The sequence below is a fragment of the Haliotis rufescens genome, unplaced genomic scaffold (genome assembly GCF_023055435.1).
Source record: "Haliotis rufescens isolate VD_foot unplaced genomic scaffold, xgHalRufe1.0.p SCAF_16, whole genome shotgun sequence".
NCBI classification, from domain to species: domain Eukaryota; kingdom Metazoa; phylum Mollusca; class Gastropoda; order Lepetellida; family Haliotidae; genus Haliotis; species Haliotis rufescens.
Window position 1 is genome coordinate 6,006,634 of NW_025963846.1, and position 21,744 is coordinate 6,028,377.

Sequence of the window (21,744 nt, forward strand, 5' to 3'; positions counted from 1 at the left end):
TGGACTCCATGGTTAATCAATGAAGGGATACCGTCTCAAGTGCAGTGTCACATATGTCACTTCCTTTAGAAATGAGTGTGACATGCCGTTACTGGCCTTTATACGTACCTCTATGTGTGGAGATTCTTTGACTTTAATCGGAATATTGTATTCACATGCAAAGCTATAGTAAGGACCTTGTCTGAGATCAAGCCGTCTCAATAAAGGCAACTGCTGTTCACCTGCCAAAGAACTATCACACAGATTGCATAACACGTCCACATATGGATCATTCATGTGGGTGATGTCAAGTTTACCAAAATTAATCTCCGTTAAAGACACAACCCAGAATCCATCAAAATTCAACCTTTGATTTAGTTTAACACGAAAATGATAAGGCGTATTCTCATTAAAATAAGATTGTTTGGAGTCTGAGCTTTTGAGAAATATGTACCTTTCCATCAGATATCTTTCAGTTCACTTTCCTCCATATAAGAATCGAAGGAACTCGGCCAGCCCAACCACCTCACTAACAGGTAGGTCTTCCCTTTCACACGTTTTCTCTTTAAAATCTTCTCTACCTGCCACAAAACATTTTCCTTTTTCTCCACCTTTTGTAACTCATTGCCATAAAACGTACCTTCTATCAGTTTATCATGAAAGTCTTTGATCTTATACTGTGCTATCTCTTGTCTCTTGTATCGTCTAACCACCTTAAACAGCTCTTGAGTCCACTTCAGATCAAGTTCCTTACTGAAAGGTCTCCGGAGGTATGGAATGCGAACAAGATCCCCTACTTTAAATACAAATGCCTTTGACCGGTTGTGTTTGGAGCTTTGTTTTTTAAGTAACAACGGCTTCACATACAAATGTTCCCATACTTTCAGTTCATTCTTCTTCTTGACTTGAACCGGTGAAAGGTTGGGCAAAGAAGAATGTAATGTGTTGTTATAATTGTCCATCAACTTAGGTAGTGCATCTAAATAATACTTGGTGTTATTATGGGTCAAGTAACGAGTAATAAGTGATTTCAGTGTTCTGTTGAATCGTTCCACATAATTACTTTTGATATTTTCATTATGTGCAACAGTCAGAGTGATATTGTGTTTTTCTAAAAAATGTTTAAATACTCCTTTAAACTCTGAACCACCATCCACACGTACTTTCATTGGATTTCGTTCCTGAATAATTTCTTTAAAAGCTTTCAATACTGTCTCTGGTCTCTTATTTGTTAAAGGTAGAGCGAAAGCAAACCTACTCAGTATGTCAATAGCCACCAGTAAATAACGCACGCCATTATTCTCCTTGCTGTAACGAGTCATGTCAGTCAAATCTACATCAAACATTTCATTTATAGAATTCACTCGAACTCTCAGCCTTTTGAATCTCTGTTTGGGTGGCTTGTGTAAACTGTAGGCGTCCTGTTTGTTCAGAAAACGTCTCACAGTGCTCAGTCTGAGATCTGGTTGACGATCTAATTTCAGAACGCTATGAAGTTTCTCAGGCCCATAAAAAGCTCCCGGTTCAAGCGGGTTAAAATAGTAACTTTCTAATATCTTCTCCTGTTTCTTTGTTAGCACCTTTCTCTGTTGTGGCTTCATGATGAAATGAGAGAAGCACTGACAACAGACACCTATTAAAGAACAACCATTTGATAACTATCAAAAGAAGACAAACAAAGATGTAAGCATAATTTATGTTTTATTCATAGTATGAATATTGCTAAAGTACACACACACTCACACATACACACACATTTCATTTTGGTACTGATAAAATAATATGACATGGAAACAGTCTACAAGCGTTTTTGCAACTTCAACATTTTTACAACACATTGCTTCAAACCATTCACCCATTCAGGTGATTTGAATGTATTGTCACGATAGTCCTTACACTGGTAAGGTACTAAATTGAAAGCAGGCATTGTGCACAGATGTGGATCATCAATCACAAGTTTCATCCATTTTCCTATTACCAGTTCATTGTCCATATCCTCAAGTGCCGCGTTGAAGTATTTATCAACCTGCTCCTGCTCCGTCATGCGACAAGAATGATCTCCCAAAAATAATGGATCACTTTCTTCATTAAACAGACAAGGAATACACATTTCACATGCGAGCTGACTGATCATTTTACTCACTTCTAAAGAGTAACTCATCGTGAGAAGATCCTCTGCTTGTTTCAGTTTTGTAGCCATATCTACTTCATCAGCATTGAGTGGTAAGGTTTTCATCTTCTTGATAATGACTCTCTTTGTTGCCTTGTATTCATCTTTAAATTTTCTCTTTGCATCTTTCACGCATTCTTCCTTATCTTGAAACCACTCAGGTGATTGTGTTATGACTGGTTCATTTAGAGTGTGTGGCATCCGCATGACCTGCTTCCATGAGTAGAATGTAGTTTTCTTGCCGCTGTTCAAAATAGCAAGTTACATCACTGTAACACATTTAAAACCATCAGTTTTCACTTGACTCTGTGTTCATTATTTCATTTCTAACCTTTATTAAGATCTGACCAAGTCTATTACTGCCTTTCCATTTAGATGGATTAAGAATATTAGGGTCATGCAGTGATAGACCCACACCCCACACACGATCATATGGACTCGCTTCTACCAAGATCTTGGGAAAAGTGTCTAACAGTTGTTTCTTCAGAAAAACAGACTGAGAGAATTTAGCTGAAGATGCTGCATACACCACATTGGAACTCACAACATCCCATTGGCGTTGATTAAAACATCTCACACTTCTACCTAAACGTTTTTGTTCAGCAGCAGAAACACACTTTAAAATCTTATGCGCAGTTTCCCAATCACTGAACATACAAGCTTTTTTATACATGTAATACTGCTCAGCACAGTTAAATGCTATTCCTTCAATAACAATCTCAGTAGAAAAATGTTGACTAAACACTGAAGTTCTGGTGTAAAAAAATACATACTTGTCAGTTGTTCGGGTTCCCATGATCAGATTCGAGATGTATACTGGCGTGAAGATTTCGTCTTGTTGACAAGATCGCTGTTTAAGCACGAATGAAAGCTTCAACAGTTTAACACTGCTTAACTTCTATAAAATTGAATTTCATTGGTGTACTTTGTCTTCCTTAGCGTTTCATTGGTTACTGAGTATTCATCGTACCATACATTTAATAAGTGGATGACACGTTGATCCTGGAATGTTATTGTTATAGGGTTAACAGGTTCAGCGTCTAAAACCCACACACGAATAGATTTACTCTTGCGTATAAAGAGTGGGTGAGAGAGAGCTACCTCTAGTGTATTGATACTAGTGAGCGGTGACATAGTTAGATGTTTGAACAGAGCGAATATATACAGAGCCAGCCTTACTGCTGGTCACCTTTAGCAAAATTTGCTTCTATTATGTGAAAGGTATTGACTGACCTCTGTGGTATGCTCCACAAGAATGCTTTTGTTTGTTTCTTTACTCTATGCGTCTTTAACACTTAGTGAAACGTGAATGAAGTAGAGAAAAATGTTTATAAACGAATTGATTTCGGTGAAAGGGTTAACAGGTTCAGCGGTTAAAACCCACACACGAGTAGATTTATAGAAATGCTGCTCCACAGGAATGCTTTTGATAGAAATTCAACGCTCCACAGGAATGCTTTTGTTGGAAATTCTTTGCTCCACAGGAATGCTTTTGTTTGTTTCTTTACTCTTTGCTCCACAGGAATGTTTTTGATGGAAATTCTTTGCTCCACAGGAATGTTTTTGATGGAAATTCCACGCTCTACAGGGCTGCTTTTGTCCGGAAGGTAACAGGTATGCTTTTGTTGGAAATTCAATGCTCCACAGGAATGCTTTTGTTGGAAATTCAATGCTCCACAGGAATTTGTTGGAAATTCTATGCTCCACAGGAATGCTTTTGTTGGTGCTCCACGCTCCACAGGAATGCTTTTGTCCGGAAGGTATTACTTTCTCTCTACTGTAATGATCCGTAAAGAAGTTGTTCATCCATATTTCTTATCCTTACTTAATACTCCAACTTCTAAATGCCTCTCAAAGAAGAAAAGACCAATGTTCAAAGACGAATAAAAATGAAACAAACAAGAAATGGTTATTTGATTATAATGTATTAGATACAGGTACCATAGTTGGACTTTAGGCCCTAAGTTTCCAGTGTTGTGGTGATTGTTTTTTGTTCAGCCCTGTAACATTTTGATAATGTTTGTAATGTTTTGGTCCAATCCATTTTTTCAGGTGTATACTTTCTTTTGCACGACAATTTACGTACAATTTCCTATGAATACTGAGAACATCTACCTGGCGATGTTAGTTTGATTTATCAAGTTGTGTTGAGAAACATACGTACGACAAAGATAGGGGTCATTGCCACGCGAGAAAAGTAATGTCTTCTGCGGATCTGGTGTTTGGGTGGTGGTTGAGTGGGCGTGACGTGTTTTCCAACTTTTTCAAAAAGCTGTATCCGCGATTGAATATACTATAACGTTCATATCCACAGAAAGTATAAAATGTTCTTTTATTCGACAGACAGCGTCACGTGTTATTTCGTGAGTGAGTATGGTTTTGCGCCGCTCATAGTAATATTCCGGTAATATCACGGCGGGGAGCACCAGAAATAGAAAATGTTATTTATATCGACATTGTAATTATGTGCACAAAATGTGTCATTTGTGTCAGCGGTTCCAATACAGTTCATTTTTGTCCCAAAACACACGACGTGTTGCAATCCAGACTGACACATGACTCGCCTGTGGAAACAACAACTTGTCACCGACTGTCGTCCTAATCGACTCCACACGATAAGCACGATGTGCACAGACAGAGGTGGCCGCACATCCGGTCTACAGCCCTCATATTGGACTGATAAAGTCTGTTTCGAAATGTTTGTATCGGAAGTGCTACACCTGTAACCTTGCAAAATCCGTTATCCCTGAGACGTTATGTTTGAACGATTTTGTTTTAAATTTCCTCACAACAGACAGGGGTAAACAAATACCATTGCCCGACGCCCGTGCCAAGTACGATTTAGAAAGTCAAGCGAGTAATATACATTGTACAATGTCTAGCATGTCCGTGGACGGGTAAGATGTGATAAGTAAATTGGGTTTAACGTCTCGTTTTTCTTAAAGAAAAGTAAATGAATGATCAGAATCCCCTCCGCCTTCATCTTTAGCGTGCCCCCGCAGAAAACCCTAAGATTGGTGCAACATGATCCGAAGTACGTTAAAAGTTGGTGATGTAATTGTAGATATCCCGACCATGTGCGCTAATAAGCAAAGAGAGGCTACTCTATAATTCAATAGCTCACTATGTTTTTGAGTAAAGTGTACACACAAGCATAATGCGTACACCTCTTTGGGATGCAGTATTTTTGGGGGAGGGGGGGATTATTTTTACAAGTATTATGCGCTGTACAAAAAACCTACATCATATCCCTTTAGGGAATTCAGGTGAACGAACAGGTGATAACAAACTTGATCGATACAAATGTGAAATTTGCGATTAAATATTAATAGATGTTGGATTTACCATTTAAATTGTATTTACCATTCTGTTGGGCATTGTTTTATATGCAAGCATTAAGATTACCGAGTGTATTTTCATGTAAACTAAACCGAAAATTGCAATCAGCTGTACATATTTTCTCCTAAATCTTCCGTGATTCAATTAAAATATACCTGATGGCGTAACTTAAAAGAAGTTAGATGCAAAGATAGGAAGAAACTGTATCTGAGACTGTTATTTTATCAGGGATTCCAATATCGTGTTATTTAATAGTTGAAGCTGTTACGATCGTGAAAACGTTGTGTTGACAACAAATATGACTTTTAACGAGTCACAATATGGCATTTATGATATATGTACCCATTCTCTGTCAACTAACCTTTGTTTCAAGACGTCAACAGCTTTAATCTGATCGTGGTTACTATAAATAACGTTGAGCTGGCAGTAGATCTACTTCACGTTACAAACAAGCCTGGTTCTCGTTGTTGACCCGTCAGACCTCGACGTGTATTAATCTGATTGGTTTACTAGTGTATTTGTATGCAAATTATTGCCTATCTGGGGCACTAGCAAACTATTTGCCAATCAAATATCGTAACAACACATGATTACATTCTCGTAAAACTTGTTCCAGTTTATTTAATGTGCCATGTTTGATTCCAAATGAGCCATGAAGCTTTGACTTGTAATACAGTGAGTGAGTGAGTGAGTGTGGTTTTACGCCGCTTTTAGCAATATTCCAGCAATATCACGGCGGGGGACACCAGAAATGGGCTTCACACATTGTACCCATGTCGGGAATCGAACCCGGGTCTTCGGCGTGACGAGCCAACGCTTTAACCACTAGGCTACCCGACTGCCCCTCTTGCAATACAGCTATGTCACTATACGACAACTAGTTGTAGAGGGAACAAATAAGACAAATTACAGAAATCCATGGAGGTGAATCTCAGTTCTGAAACAGAACAGTATTACTGATTTTTTTGTAGCTTGATATCGGTCATGTAAATTTGAAAAAGGGCAAGTTGTTGTTTTTGTAGTTTGTTGTTTAACGCAGCACTCAGCAATATTCCAGCTATATGACGGAGGACTGTAAATAATCGAGTCTGCTTACATTAACTAGTACTACATTCCTGACAACTAATCATTGTCCAAATACAATACAAGGAACTTCTATTAAAGCTCAGAAAAACAGAAAAAAAATGTAATACAGTTACAATCATTGTTTAACAATAAAATACACTGCCATATAACAATACGTGTGTGTGAAGAACAGTGACATGTAGTTAGAACTATTCGAAATTTCTTGCATTTATAAAGAGATAAATATGGTTCAACATACATAGACAGTTCTATATGCTACATAATCTATATACTTTTTCATTGTTGTAATTTTCACCACCATAATGTCTGTTACAACCAGAGGATTCTGTTTCAAGACTGATTAGTCTTTGGTGTGCACGTTTTATAATATATATTTGGTACTATTAAAGATTTACCCCAATTTTGTATATATATATCCTTCAGTTTCTGTGTTTGTGACATGACACATTATGGGGGGGGGGGGGGGGTTGGTAGGATTCTACATATTGATCATTCGACATATAGCTATATCCAACCTTAAACAATAAAACATTGTGTTACGTCTGTTACCCAATTTCTGTTTCCATGTCTGTCATTAATTAGCATCATATTATAACCATTTCTTGGAAAATCTATTGATGGTATACCTAACAGTCTCAACCAATACGTAAGAACCTAAGTGCACTATTGTATAATTATATACAGGACATCTAATCTAACCCATTCGCCATGTACCATGATATTGGTTTTATTAATATTTATACAAAGGCATTTCTTGCATGCAAATCGATTTACTATTTTATCTACATCAAAATTGTATAGTATTTTTGTAATGCAAAAATGCATTCCCAAAACCTCATAAAAATTGTAACAAATTCAACATTTAGAAGGGCGGTTATTTTAGTTATAGTATCGATTCTGTCATTGCCTTTTAATAAATCAACAGAGACAGAACACATTAAGGGGGAGAAACGGAGCAGGAAGCTAATCAATAAATAATGACTAACCGGTCAGTAGGTCTCGGGTATAGAGAGGTATAGAATAGGTCTTCAGCAACCCATGCTTGCCGTAAAAGGCGACTACGGCGGTCTGTAAATAATCGAGTCTGGACCAGACAATCCAGTGATTGACAACATGAGCATCGATCCACGCAATTGGGATACGATGACATGCATCAACCAAGTCAGCGAGCCTGACCACCCGACCCCTTATAGTCGCCTCTTACGACAAGCATATCCACCTTTTACGGCAAGCATGGGTAGCTGAAGACCTATTCTACCCCGGATCTTCACGGGTTACACTTGGGATGTGTTAATACTTGTATGTGTGCGCTAGTACATGCCTGTATATATTGGTAATGAGTACCGGTCGACGGACTCTCACGCCTCTCCGAGTTGCAGAGTTCTGACTTAAACTGACCATGGCGACACGGAACGGCAATACATTTAGGAAACTGTTGTACGGTCCCGTGGCATCCCGCAGTTATAATGGTATTGCTGAACCTCTTTTGACATCAAATATATTGAAATAGGATGTGTACCAATGTCACCAAGAATATCTAACGATCTAATAAAACACCCTGAACAACCAAACCCTTCTACATAAACAATAGTTACATTATTCCGAATATCTGCATGAATGACAAAGGCCTATCAAAGAATATCTACATGAAGATGACTTGTGGTCGCTTCCCACGAAATGCACGTATAATTGTTGCCGGAACCTGCCACTGAAACAGGGTGCGTTCTTCCGCATATTTCACATCCTTGTGTTTTATTTTCACGAATACGCGCTTTCTCGTCTTTCTGCCTAACATAAATATGATAATTTTATGATCAAGAGTTTGGGAGGTATTTGAGAAGCTCGTCTTTAGTGAAATATGAGTTATGAGAATGTCCTAAACCACCTACCTCTCATATTCTCACACAACAGTGATACAAGGATTTTTTCTATCTCTGAACATTTTATGCTATTTGTACAGAGAGGACAAGACATCTGACTGTTAACATATTATATTATCAAGTTAATGCACCCTGACCAAGCTCACAAGTTCACATGTATTCCAACTGTGACATTTTCCATGAAACCTTTGGTTATAACCTTACAAGGATGATGAGGGCAATTACTCGCTAAAATATTGTTAATATTTTCCTGATCGAAAATTCAATAGGGCAGTCATATTGACAAAAACCTGTTTTGGGTTAATATTTAGCCATTTTTAGTTCAAAATGTACTGAAATGTGCACACACAATGCCATTTAGAAAGTGGTCAAATGTAACGAATTGTTATATTTGGGACAACACTTTCTTTGTAGAGATTCCAGTACTTGATTGGGTTAAGATCCTCCACAACAAAAGTGATGAAAAGGATAACAAAGCAAAAAGGTACATTTCAATATTTATTGTTTAGTATGTAGAAACAGTATGTCATTATTATCATTAGTCGACATTGATGAATTGAGACAGGGAAATAAAACTGTCCAAGGAGGAACACTGCAGTGGGTGGTTAAGTGCATTGTGACAATGGCAAGTTACCACATGACCAGATCATACAATGATGTTGTGGATGATTGAACTGTTCAATAATTCAAAACAACAAATGCAACGTCTACACAGGAGTAAAACTTCAAGAGAACAACTGCACCTCAGACCACAGGGCCACCCAGCGGAGTGAGTGAGTGTGCAAATAAACAGCAGTAAGAACACAGTCACACTGTCTGGGTGTGATCACACACAAGGTCAGCCAGCCTAGAATTGAGACTTGGTTCTAATGTCACAGTGGTTCTAGTTAGTAAATTACATTGGTTGTTGGTTTGTTTGTTGTTTTACACTGCACTCAGCAATATTCCAGCTATATGATGGTGGTCTGTAAATAATTGAGAATGGACCAGACAATCCAGTGATTGACATCATGAGCATCGATCCATGCAATTGGGATCAATGACATGCATCAACCAAGTCAGCGAGCCTGACCACCCGATCCCGTTAGTCGCCTTTTACGGCAAGCATGGGTTGCTGAAGACCTATTCTACCCTGGATCTTCATGGGCCAAGTAAATTAGGATGACCATGGACAGGAACACTCGCTGGTGTTTGTCATATGACATGTATATTTGCTGCTTACATGTAGGTACATTTTATTTGTTGCTATCCCTTGTTCACAATGTAGCAATGACTTGAATACAGTATCCATCATCATTCTTTAAGAACCAATTCAACAATAAATAGGAGTGGCAGGTGCTGGTGACACCAACAATGAGGTATTGAACTTGGATTGGTCCATCAGCTGTTTAGATTATATTTAGACCACCACTGACTTCATTAAATATTGAAGAATATTTTTTTAATTCTATTCTTATACACATTTCATCAATATGCAGCTGAATACAGTGCCACAATGGGTAATATTTGTATGTTATGGCGATGTGTTTGAGGATTATCTCATTGAAAGATGACTTGCTCAATGAATATTATTACATATTAAAAGCAATGTGATCATAATCATTGCATTAAATCATAAAACAAACATGACCAATAAAAAGGTCAAATTTCTCACTTGAGATAAAATAATGAAATATCATTAACAGCATTTAACACCACATGTTGCGTATTGTTAATTACACATTTATATTGTTATATACTAAGTATGTTCACCACTTGGGGCAGCAAACAAACACATGTTTTAGAAGTCAACTCAATGGCTCAAATACTATCTGGAGTCCAGCATACATTTACTGACATCTATTTTTGAAGAGCTTGCATTGAGATGGGGAGGGGGTATTTGTAGGCATGGAAACAGACATCCTACTTATGAGAATGAACAGTTCGCATCACTACTAGTGCATCTGTCTGCAAATGGAACTCTCATTTCAACACTTGTAAATTTTAACTTCTTCATTGATAATACTGTAATTTCCTCTTATTATAAACAGAAATTTCACATGAACACTCGTCTGATATTGATATAAAATAGCGACAGCTAAAACAGTTAAAGACCACCCGATTCTTTCATATTTCTATATAAGCATTACTTTTTGTTAGTGGTATAGTTTGTAAATATTATCCATATCTACAGGATTAGTGAGTGAGTTTGGTTTATGTCAATTTGAACAGCATACAAATTATGTCACATGTCCGCTTATATAGGAGAGAAGCCCAAAGTGACCTATAAAAGCCACTTACTCGTTAAATGTAACCTCCAAACACAGGTATGGCTCTGACAGGTTAAGAATCATAACAATGTTGGAATCCCAGATCAGCAGATCCTGGTTACCTTGGGGTGACCTTGACCTCTGGACCACCAATGCCACACCCTCCTGTATTAACATACATGCTTACAGTGAGTGAGTGAGTGAGTATGGTTTTAGCAATATTCCAGCAATATCACGGCGGGGGACACCAGAAATAGGCTTCACACATTGTACCCATGTCGGGAATCGAACCCGGGTCTTCGGCATGACGAGCCAACGCTTAAACCACTAGGCTACCCGACCGCCCTCATGCTTACAGACACACAACAAAGCTCCTGATCTAGCGAAGACACTTCACTACAATGTTCTATTTAATGCTTATATCCACCAAGCCATTGTGGACCTTATTGTATGTACATATATACATGTATGTAGTATTAGGCAAGACAGCAAGAACATTTTGTTGGAAAAACACTCTATGCCATTTACATTTCATTGCATCATCACATCACCTGTAATTGGTTATGGTATCAATGTATAACGATATATCCATGGTTTATAGAACACACATGGAGGGTGTGAATGGAAGGTGTACACAAGGGAGATAACTGATGGGGTACATAGAACACATGGCTGGAGTAACATAAGGTGATGAACACGCAACAACCAGCAGGTCAGTGACAGCCTGGCTGGACTGAAAGACCACAACAATGACCGTGCCCAAGGGATGCAACTCTGCACAGCTTACATATTTTGGTTATTTGGTTAGTTGTATTACGCCGGACTCAGCAATATTCCAGCTATATGATGGCGGCCTATAATGATTGAGTCTGGACCAGACAATCCAGTGATTAATATCATAAGCATAGATCCTCGCAATTGGGATCAATGACATGCATCAACCAAGTCAGCGAGCCTGATCACCCGATCCCGTTAGTCGCCTTTTACGGCAAGCATGGGTTGCTGAAGACCTATTCTACCCCAGAATCTTCACGGGTCGCGACTGCTGGCCCCTAGCCAAAAATACAACTCAATATGAACAGAGACCATACACCGATATGGTCTCTGATATGAATGTGACCCCCCACCCCAGTGAAATTACTAGTATATATAGAGTAAATGGCTTGTGTTTGAATGACATTATTATGTACTTGTTACAAGTGCTGCTCAAAAAACAGTGATGTGGAAAATATATAGTTGTTTATTTTTATGTCCAAGGTTTATGTTTTTATGGTATTTCTGCTGTCCAAAATGTGAAGCCTGTGTTATTGTTGATAGTCATTTTGAGATACAATTGCAAGGTTTAATCAATGCAAGCGAAGACCACTCGCATTTTTCGCATTTAATTCACGCTCAAGAATTTCATTTAAGTTCAAGATTCACAGTATACCTTCAAACAAACACACTGGCGTAGCTGACATTATAAACTTACACAACAGCGAATGAGGGACACAGGTCCTAACACAACAAAATATAATTACGCTCAGGTGTTTTGTGCACAGGCATAACACATTTACCTACAGGACGATACATACATACAAACAGGTACATCATGGACAGGTATCACATATACAGACATCTGGACACATAAATACACCTAGGTGTATTGAGCACATGTGTACTCACACGTTCACACATGTTGATACAGAAACACACAGGTGATACAACCCTGTTGCCATTTTTTCTGGTTATAACTTTGAAGGAAATATCCACAGTGCATAGCCATGATAGCTGCTATGCCTTGACTGATATCACCTTGTACATTTGTACTTTGTACACCAAGCCTTGTACATAAACACAACAGTCAGGCAGTCTACGGTGACAGGATAGCTGATCTATAGCTTTGTACATATGGTGCCTTGTACTAAAGTCCTTCAGTCTTGAGATTGTAACTGTGTCACATGACTTGTCACATGACACCAGTTTCCCGTTCAAAATGTCAGATCTTGAAGCATGTTCTGAATCTCGTCAAATGCTGCATCAATTTCACTTGTTGATTTCTTGGCGGGACCTGGAACAAAGACACATTGTGTTACATCTCAGCTGATAAACCACATATCACTGAACTGACCTCGCTTCTGATACCACATGCTACTGAATTGACCTCTGATAGTATCACATGTATTACTGAATTGAGCTCTCATGATTTCAATGGAGAACTAAACTTTTCTGCTGATATGCCACATTTTACTGGGCCGACCTCTAATGATATCCCATGTATAACTGAACTGACCTCGGCTGATATTCCATGTATTACTGGACTGACCTCTGATGATATCACATGTATAACTGGACTGACCTCTGATGATATCATATGTATAACTGGACTGACCTCGGCTGATATCCAACATATTACTGGACTGACCTCTGATGATATCACATGTATAACTCTGGACTGACCTCGGCTGATATCCCATGTATAACTGGGCTGACCTCTGATGATATCACATGTATAACTGGACTGACCTCGGCTGATACCCCATGTATAACTGGGCTGACCTCTGATGATATCACATGTATAACTGGACTGACCTCGGCTGATATCCAACATATTACAGGACAGATCTCTGATGATATCCCATGTATAACTGAACTGACCTCAGCTGATATTCCACGTATTACTGGACTGACCTCGGCTGATATCACATGTATTACTGGACTGACCTCGGCTGATATCACATGTATAACTGGACTGACCTCTGATGATATCACATGTATAACTGGACTGACCTCGGCTGATATCCAACATATTACTGGACTGACCTCTGATGATATCACATGTATAACTGGACTGACCTCGGCTGATATCCCATGTATAACTGGGCTGACCTCTGATGATATCACATGTATAACTGGACTGACCTCGGCTGATATCACATGTATAACTGGACTGACCTCAGCTGATATCCCACATATTACTGGACTGACCTCTGATGATATCACATGTATAACTGGACTGACCTTGGCTGATATCCCATGTATAAATGGGCTGATCTCTCTGATATCACATGTTACTGGACTGACCTCTCTGGTACATAACAAGTGATGTAAGACTCCAAGACAACTTACGGACTTCAATGACTTCCGGAGCTTCCACAAACAGTTCTGGGTTGGCCAGGCTGCGAACTTTGATGCCAAAACTTCCAGCTGAAAATAGTGAGTGAGTTGGGTTTAAAGCCACTGTGTACAGCATGTCAGTCATAGCATGCGACCAGTTGGGGGAAAACAACACCAGCTGTAGATGTTTACCATGGCGATGAAAACCAGTCATGAACTACTCACCAAGTCAGACCACTTTGTATTGTTTAACATAGGTCTTGTCAATATGCCTTAATGTCACAGGGCAATACCAAAAAACGAAAAAACAAAATTATTCATTGATTTGTTAGCTAAATTCCTCTTGCTAGTACACATAACATAGGCGGATCCAGAGGGGAGATCCAGGGGGTCCGGACCCCCTCTTTTGAAAACCAAATGAAGTATGTTGTAGGCAGTAAAAATGACAGAGAGGATTTTGATATTTTGGACCCCTCTCTTTTACAAATGCTGGATCCGCCCTTAAAACACAATGACAAATGAATTCTCAAGAAGACATACATAACTTTCCATTACCCGCCAACAATGCCAACAGTTTGCAGTACCTGTTTTGAATGAGATGCCCGAGAAGATGGCGATGGATGCTTCATCGTTGTCGCTAGGAATGAGTCTGACACGGGTGTTTCCCGCCAGCCTGCCGCCGTCCACATACGCCTCCACCATCTGGCAGACATCGGGGTCGGACTGCACGCTGAAGTCGGGCAGCTCTTCCTCTGCTCTTGTCAGCGTGATCGGCACTCGGAGCCAGTCAAGGGTGGACAGAGGGAATTCTGGGAGAAAAATGTGAGCGAGTAAGTTGATTGTCGACTTTGAACATGTTGGCTGATGATGAGGAAGTAGGATGTAGATTTTTATCTCTTTGGTTAGGCTTAAGAAAATTAAAGAATTGGTTCTCAGGCAATGGCTTTTGAAAATATAGTGCAGGCAGGCAGTGTTTTGTTTTTTTTATTTTGGGGAGGGGGGTTGCAACTAGTATGTAACCAAAGAAACAGTTGTGTACAATCTACCTGGCAAAGGGCCTCCCTACATTAATGTATTCCTTGATGAATAAAATACTGTAATACAGTAGGACTTGGAATATGTAAGGATTTAAAAAAAAAAATTGGGCAAACTTTATGATGATGTGGGCGGTGCCTGAGATCCAAAACTATTATTTTTGTTAGCCTTACAACAACAAACATATGTATGTTGCTGATAAACTGTGTATTAACCAGGATCAGGGGAAATACAGGATTCAGATCTATAAACAGAAGATCTGGATGGGATGTTTTCCGCAGCTTTTTCTATTGTTTCAGTCCTGCCCCACACTGAAGCACATGCAGCACATGTAGTGTCACCATAGAGTGAGTGAGTGAGTGAGTGAGTGAGTTGGGTTTAACGCCGCTTTTAACAGTATTCCAGTTATATCGTGGCATGTCAGCTTAATGTGGGAGGAAAGCCCCAAGTGATGCAGGTCTCAGACGTTTATCACTTCGGTGAAACCCACGAGCACGGGTATGGTGATGACAAACCTAGAAACATAATCGGGGCGAACCGGGATTCGAACCCACAATCATAGGTTTCTGGCGTGCCCAAGAGACGCAACTCTGCACAGCGAATCGCGGCGCCTTAGACGACCGGGCCACCCGTGTCACAATAGACAAGTGACTTTGTTGGAAACATGCCTCTGTTCACCCAGAAGTGAATCGGTAGCTGGCAGGATGAGACGGTAAAATGACTGTCAACATTCTAGTGTTGCACAGACAGCTTGTGTTGCATGCTCCCCATGGAGCTGAGAATGAATATTGAGTGCACACTGAATCATTGACTTGAGTCATAATGGTTTCTACCGGCATGAGTACACTCTTGCCCTGGGAAGACGTCAACACTATACACAGTGTCACTGATCAAACAGCCAGACAATCACAGCTGAACACAGCAAACAAATAAGCCAGATGCAGCGAATCATATATCTATAATAATTCTCCCTCACTCTGGTTTAGGTAAATACATATATTTAGTGCATAAACCTGACAAAAAGAGCTTGGACAACATGTAGCTCATGCATGAATTTGATGGGTTCTGATTCAGATGATACCTATAAATCATGTTACCATGGTTACTCACCATTTTCTCTCAAATTCTGAAGCGTTTTAAGTAATTCTGTTGTATCTTCGGACCCACAGATCTGAAAAACAGTTACAGCAAATGTAACAATCATTGCAATAGTTTCACTCGACAGCCTTGCCATACAAACATCTGGAACGCAGAGCCACAAGGTTCTGAATCTCACCTGAATAGTGGCATATAAATAGCATTGTCAAAATTCAAAATATGCCACACATGTACCTTATGTTATTCTAGATATCTATAGTTACTACATATTTCATAATGATAAAGGCAAAAAAACGTTGAGAAATGTGCAGAAATGATAATTTTAATATGTTTTCCATGGTAACTAATAAATAATGAGAATTCTTTGGCAGTTTGTTAGAGAGGCCATTGCTGGGACCCTCTTTCAGGATGCGAAAACTGTGACCTATGTTGTATTTTCACCAAAAATTGAATACAGCCACAGTGTTCACAGATTTAACAGGTTTTTTTAAAGAATATTGTGGATCATATGAACAATGCCAACTAACCTTTTTAATTGCATCATCCTCCATCTTCAGTAGCCTCAGGTATGTGTTGGCTTCCTGGCAGTATGAACACGCAATGCCATTTAGAAAGTGGTCAAATGTAACAAATGTAATGTTCGGGATAACACTTTCTGAGTAAAGTACAGATTCTCATGTTTTTTTGGGTTGAGTCCCGTCCGGGATTCGAACCCACACTGCCAGGGTGAGGCACCTAATCGCCAGCACACAAAGTCAGTGATCTAACCCACTCAGCCACTGAAGCTTCCACAAAAATGAAAGTCTGACAACTGGTAGTCTAGATTACGTACTTTGTGTACTCCTCTGACAAGTGTAAATTGGCATGACTCTCATGGCCAAAAGCTTTGTTACATTCCTGGAAGTATATACTAGACAACATGTGACTTCAGAAAAACAATTCTTTTAAAAAATCCTATGGGCCCTTGGAGGTATCATAAAACAGTAAAAATAATGGATGCAAAAATATTAGAGAAGCAGTGAGTGGAATGTTGGAATATTAGTCAACACTGGGTGTCAAAAAAGGAAGATTTCAGGAAAGAAATACCAAAGCATGTAATTGACCAAATGAAACTTTGGTTTGACTGCTGAATTGACTTCAAAAAGTCGACTTTCCACCCTTGCCAAACTAGGCTGGAATTTCTGGGCTCAATCATATCACCATTAGTGGCTGTAACGTGTTATGATCCTCCTATTGACCAATCAGATTCCATCTCTCATATCACTTGCATTTGCTTAAAAAAAATGGGACGCCCATTCAAGACGATCTGATCGATAATAAAAATCTATATTGTGATAAAATGGTTCTCATCAAATCACTTCAGCACCTTGATTAAAAGCATGAAAAGTTTTGGAAAATGCCTGTTTACGCAGAATTGGCGGTACACATGCTTTGCAAATCCTGCAATCGACCAAAATCTACATGGCAGTTTACAAACCGGATGTTGATTTCATTCCGTGATTTTGATTCGACTATGCAACGACTCGCTAGTCAAGCCAAAATATAACTCCATAATTCCAGCCTAGTTCGGCACTGGTGGAAACTGGTCTTTCATTGTCAGTTAACTCTCTTGCCTTGGGAAGATAAACTGGTTATTGCAAATATAGAAAGTGTTGTTTGAGTTGAATGACAAAGGCCTTAACTTTCTTAATAGTATGCTGTCAGTAGACTAGGATTTTACACTATAAGTTGTAGCAGGATCACTCAGGGTACATGGGATTTTATGCGTCCCGTGTAAGGTTTTATACCACAAACCGGAGGCGGGGCACATGGTATAAAACCTAACGAGGGACGCATAAAACCCCATGTATCCCGAGTGATCCTGCTACAAAGAATTTATCTTACCGACGTGTTTAAATATGACATTGTAAAATAATTCAAATAAATTCAAAATTGATAGAAAACAGCTGCTCGATTGAGCTGAGGTTAGCTTGCGCTATGTCATGTGACATCCATTGACTCGGAAAAAGCGTGCGGCTTATTGCTTTGAAGCAGGGTAGAAAGGATTTATTCTGTCTCTCAGAAATGCACGTGCAGCCTGTAGCGCTCTTGGCGGGAGATTTATTCCCCCGCTGAGAAAAATTTTACCCTCCAATGCGGGGTTACACAGTGTTTTATCAAGATCACGTGGACCAATCAGATCTCATCATTCTGACATGGAGGTGTGATAAAATGTCATATTGCTTAAATGGAACATCTGTGACATTTATGTCTTGGGGCCAACATCTCACACTATCACAGAGCAGACAAGGATGTACCTGGCAGATGATGTTGTCTTTGTTGTCGACGATGTTGCTGCTGTCCAAGATGGAGCTCACCTTCCCCTCCACGCCGTGTAGCTGGGCCCCCTGGAAGCAGATGCAGCTGCCGCCGTGGTTGTTGCGGATGTAGAGGCGAAGGTACTGACACGTCACCTCGAAACCCTTAAATGTCTGGGGTGCCCCTGAAACAGTGAGTGAGTGAGTGAGTGAGTGAGTGAGTGAGTGAGTGAGTTATGGGAGGGTGTATGTTTGTTTGACTGTCCAGATTAGAGTGATTGAGTGGAAGGGTGAGTGAGGTGGTGGGTGATTTTGAGTGGAAGGGTGAGTGAGTGAGTGAGTGAGTGAGTGAGTGAGTGAGTGAGTGAGTGAGTGAGTGAGTGAGTGAGTGAGTTATGGGAAGGTGTATGTTTGTTTGACTGTCCAGATGAGAGTGATTCTGTGAAGAGTGAGTGAGCTGGTGGGTGAGTGAGTTGTTGGGTTTTTGAGAGGTTGAGTGAGTGAGTGGATTATGTGATTTGGGTGGTTCAGTGAGCACCTGCGTGGTTGGGGGGCTGATGGGACGGCTGTGTAATTTGGGCCAGGTGATTTGGTGAGTAATCGATATGACAAGAGGCTGGAAGGAAACAAAGTAAACACTCACCAGGTTCTTTTGGGTCTGTGCTGCCCTCCAGTTGGCACACTCCGGACAGACAGGTGCTCCAGGGACCCCTGGTGAAACATAGCGCAGATCAGTACAACCACCTGGCACACACACACATCAGCTCACAAACACATCAGCTCACACACACACACACACACACACACACACACACACACACACACACACACACACACACACACACACACACATCACCTGACACACACACACATCACCTGACACACACACACATCACCTGACACACACATCAGCTCACACACACCCACATACACCCACACCCACATACACACACACATCAGCTCACACACACACACACCAGCTCACACACACATCACCTGACACACACACACACACACACATCACCTGACACACACACACACCAGCTCACACACACATCACCTGACACACACACACACCAGCTCACCACCTGGCACACACACATCAGCTTACACACATCACCTGACACACACCCCAACACCCACACACATCAGCTCACACACATCTCCTGACACACACCCACATCACCTGGCGCACACACACACATCACCTGACACACACGCACACATCACCTGACATACACACATGCACCAGCTCATACACACATCAGCTCACACACACATCACCAGATACACACACACACACAAATCAGCTCACACACACCAGCTCACACACACACACACACACACACATCACCTGACACACACACACACATCACCAGATACACACACACACACACACACACACACACACACACACATACACATGAAGCTCATACACACATCGGCTGACACACACACACACACACAAATCACCTCACACACACCTGAGATCCATTGACCCACAGCACAGATCAGTATAACCACCTGACCAACACCCACATCCACACCCACGCACCCGCACACACACCCACCCCCACACCCCCACACACGCCCACGCACCCACCCCCACCCCCACACACCCACACGCCCACGCCCCCACACCCACACCCCCACACCCACACCCACACCCACACCCACACACCCACACCCACACCCACACCCACACCCACACCCACACCCACACACCCACACACCCCATAATGGTGTATATAGAAAGATGTGTGTTTTTGTCACAGGCAATGTTCACAAAGGCTTTCATCTACTACATCCGCATCAATGGAGGCACACATCAAGTGTCTCTATCTTAGTCCTCACCATCTACTTCAGTATCTACTCCTATCAACCTACTTCACGTTATCCGATTTCTGCAGTTCAAAATTCTTCACCATCTGAGTACTGTGCCTGTAACACATAAGTTGACAATGTCGAAAACTTGGAACTATAATCCAGTTTCACAAAGTAATGACGACATCTGTCTTAATGGTCAATTTCACTCCAATATGGATATATCAGTAATCTTTTACAGTTGAAATGACAAAATTCTTTGAAATGGAGTAGTCTCAATCAATGAAAGTTTAAGAGCAAACTAAAGCCACAGGTAGGCAATTTGCACCAACTCCTTGACTGGGCAAGAGTTTTCTCCCCTGCGGCTAACAATGGATTGACAAAGCAGGTGCCCTCACCAGCCATACAGCGTGATGCCCGTGATGGTGTGGTCCTGCTGTAGATCAAACACTGTCCAGGCGTGGTGAAGACTTGGGATCACCCAGAATGTAAACGGGTTATCTGAAAGGCGATCATAAAGTGACATGGAGGGCACAGATCTTGGGGGTATTTGCTAATTTTACACGACAAAGTTTTGTTAATTCACGAAATCGAAATAGCACATTTGACTCATTAGCAGAGCATCTTGATTCAATTTGTGTTCTGCAGGACAGTGTTTTCACAACTGTCCTTAGTCCTCAGTTGCATGATCATGATGGTACTGACATCACATGTTCCTGATGAGTGAGTGAGTGAGTGGTATAACTCTTCTTGTACAGTATCTCAAACCCTCCTCTCTACTGCCATAACCATGCTTACAGTGCACTGACACAATATGTAATTAATCGAATCAAGACTGGATAATCCAGTGATTGATATTATGAAGAACTATCCACACCGTCCGCGTGCGTTGACACACTATCAACCAAGTCAGCGAGCCTGACCACCGGATCCCGTTAAAAGTCTCTTACGACAAGCATGGGTTGCTGAGGACCTATTCTAACTGGAACATTACGAGTTTATTCAAATCAAGGCCAGATAATTGGGTGATTGATAGCATGAGCAACTGTCCACTCCGTTGTGGTGCGTTGACAAACCATCAACCAAGTCAACGAGCCTGAGCACCCAATCCACTAAGTCAACTCTTACGACAAGCATGGGTTGCTGAAAACCTCTTCTAACTGGAGCTTCATGGGTTTATTCAAATCAAGACCAGATACTCCGGTTATTGACAGTATGAGCAACTATTCACTCCATCGGGGTGAGTTGACACGCTATTAACCACTATCCACTAAGTCAACTCTTATGACCCCCATGGGTTGCTGAAGACCTATTCTAACATGGAAACCCAACTGGGGGATATAATGTGCTCTACAAAATATACCGTATTCGACATAATAAGCGCCCAGGGCGCACTCAAAATTAGAAATAGGAGACTCTTATTGGAATATTATTTTGGTGAAAAGTGTTGAAAGATAAATTTCGTGGTTTATGCTGACAGTCTGAAATGATTTTATACGACAGATATATATTTCCAGAATTTAATTGCCCATAATTAAGGGTGCATGTAAAACACGAGTGCGTATTATACGCGAATAAATAAGTCTCAAGTACATTGATCAATCAGAAGGGGTTCTAATTGGGATTGTTCACTAGCCAATATATAAGCAAATATTGCTGTGGGCACTTATTAGAGCAGGGAGCTTATTATG

General features: G+C 40.6%; 1 protein-coding gene across 1 annotated transcript in view; it reads right to left on the minus strand.

The window, feature by feature from the left end:
- Positions 1-9,477: 9,477 nt before the first annotated feature.
- LOC124120720 overlaps positions 9,478-21,744 on the minus strand; it is a 44,406-nt gene continuing 32,139 nt past the window's right edge. The window contains exons 12-20 of the mRNA XM_046483599.2: positions 20,452-20,554; positions 20,117-20,170; positions 18,873-18,940; positions 18,230-18,414; positions 16,460-16,513; positions 15,945-16,005; positions 14,384-14,608; positions 13,812-13,889; positions 9,478-12,753 (exon numbers count right to left, since the gene is read on the minus strand). Coding sequence (XP_046339555.2) covers positions 12,674-12,753; positions 13,812-13,889; positions 14,384-14,608; positions 15,945-16,005; positions 16,460-16,513; positions 18,230-18,414; positions 18,873-18,940; positions 20,117-20,170; positions 20,452-20,554 — 908 coding nt within the window. The 3' untranslated portion in view covers positions 9,478-12,673. The remainder of the gene's footprint in view (positions 12,754-13,811; positions 13,890-14,383; positions 14,609-15,944; positions 16,006-16,459; positions 16,514-18,229; positions 18,415-18,872; positions 18,941-20,116; positions 20,171-20,451; positions 20,555-21,744) is intronic.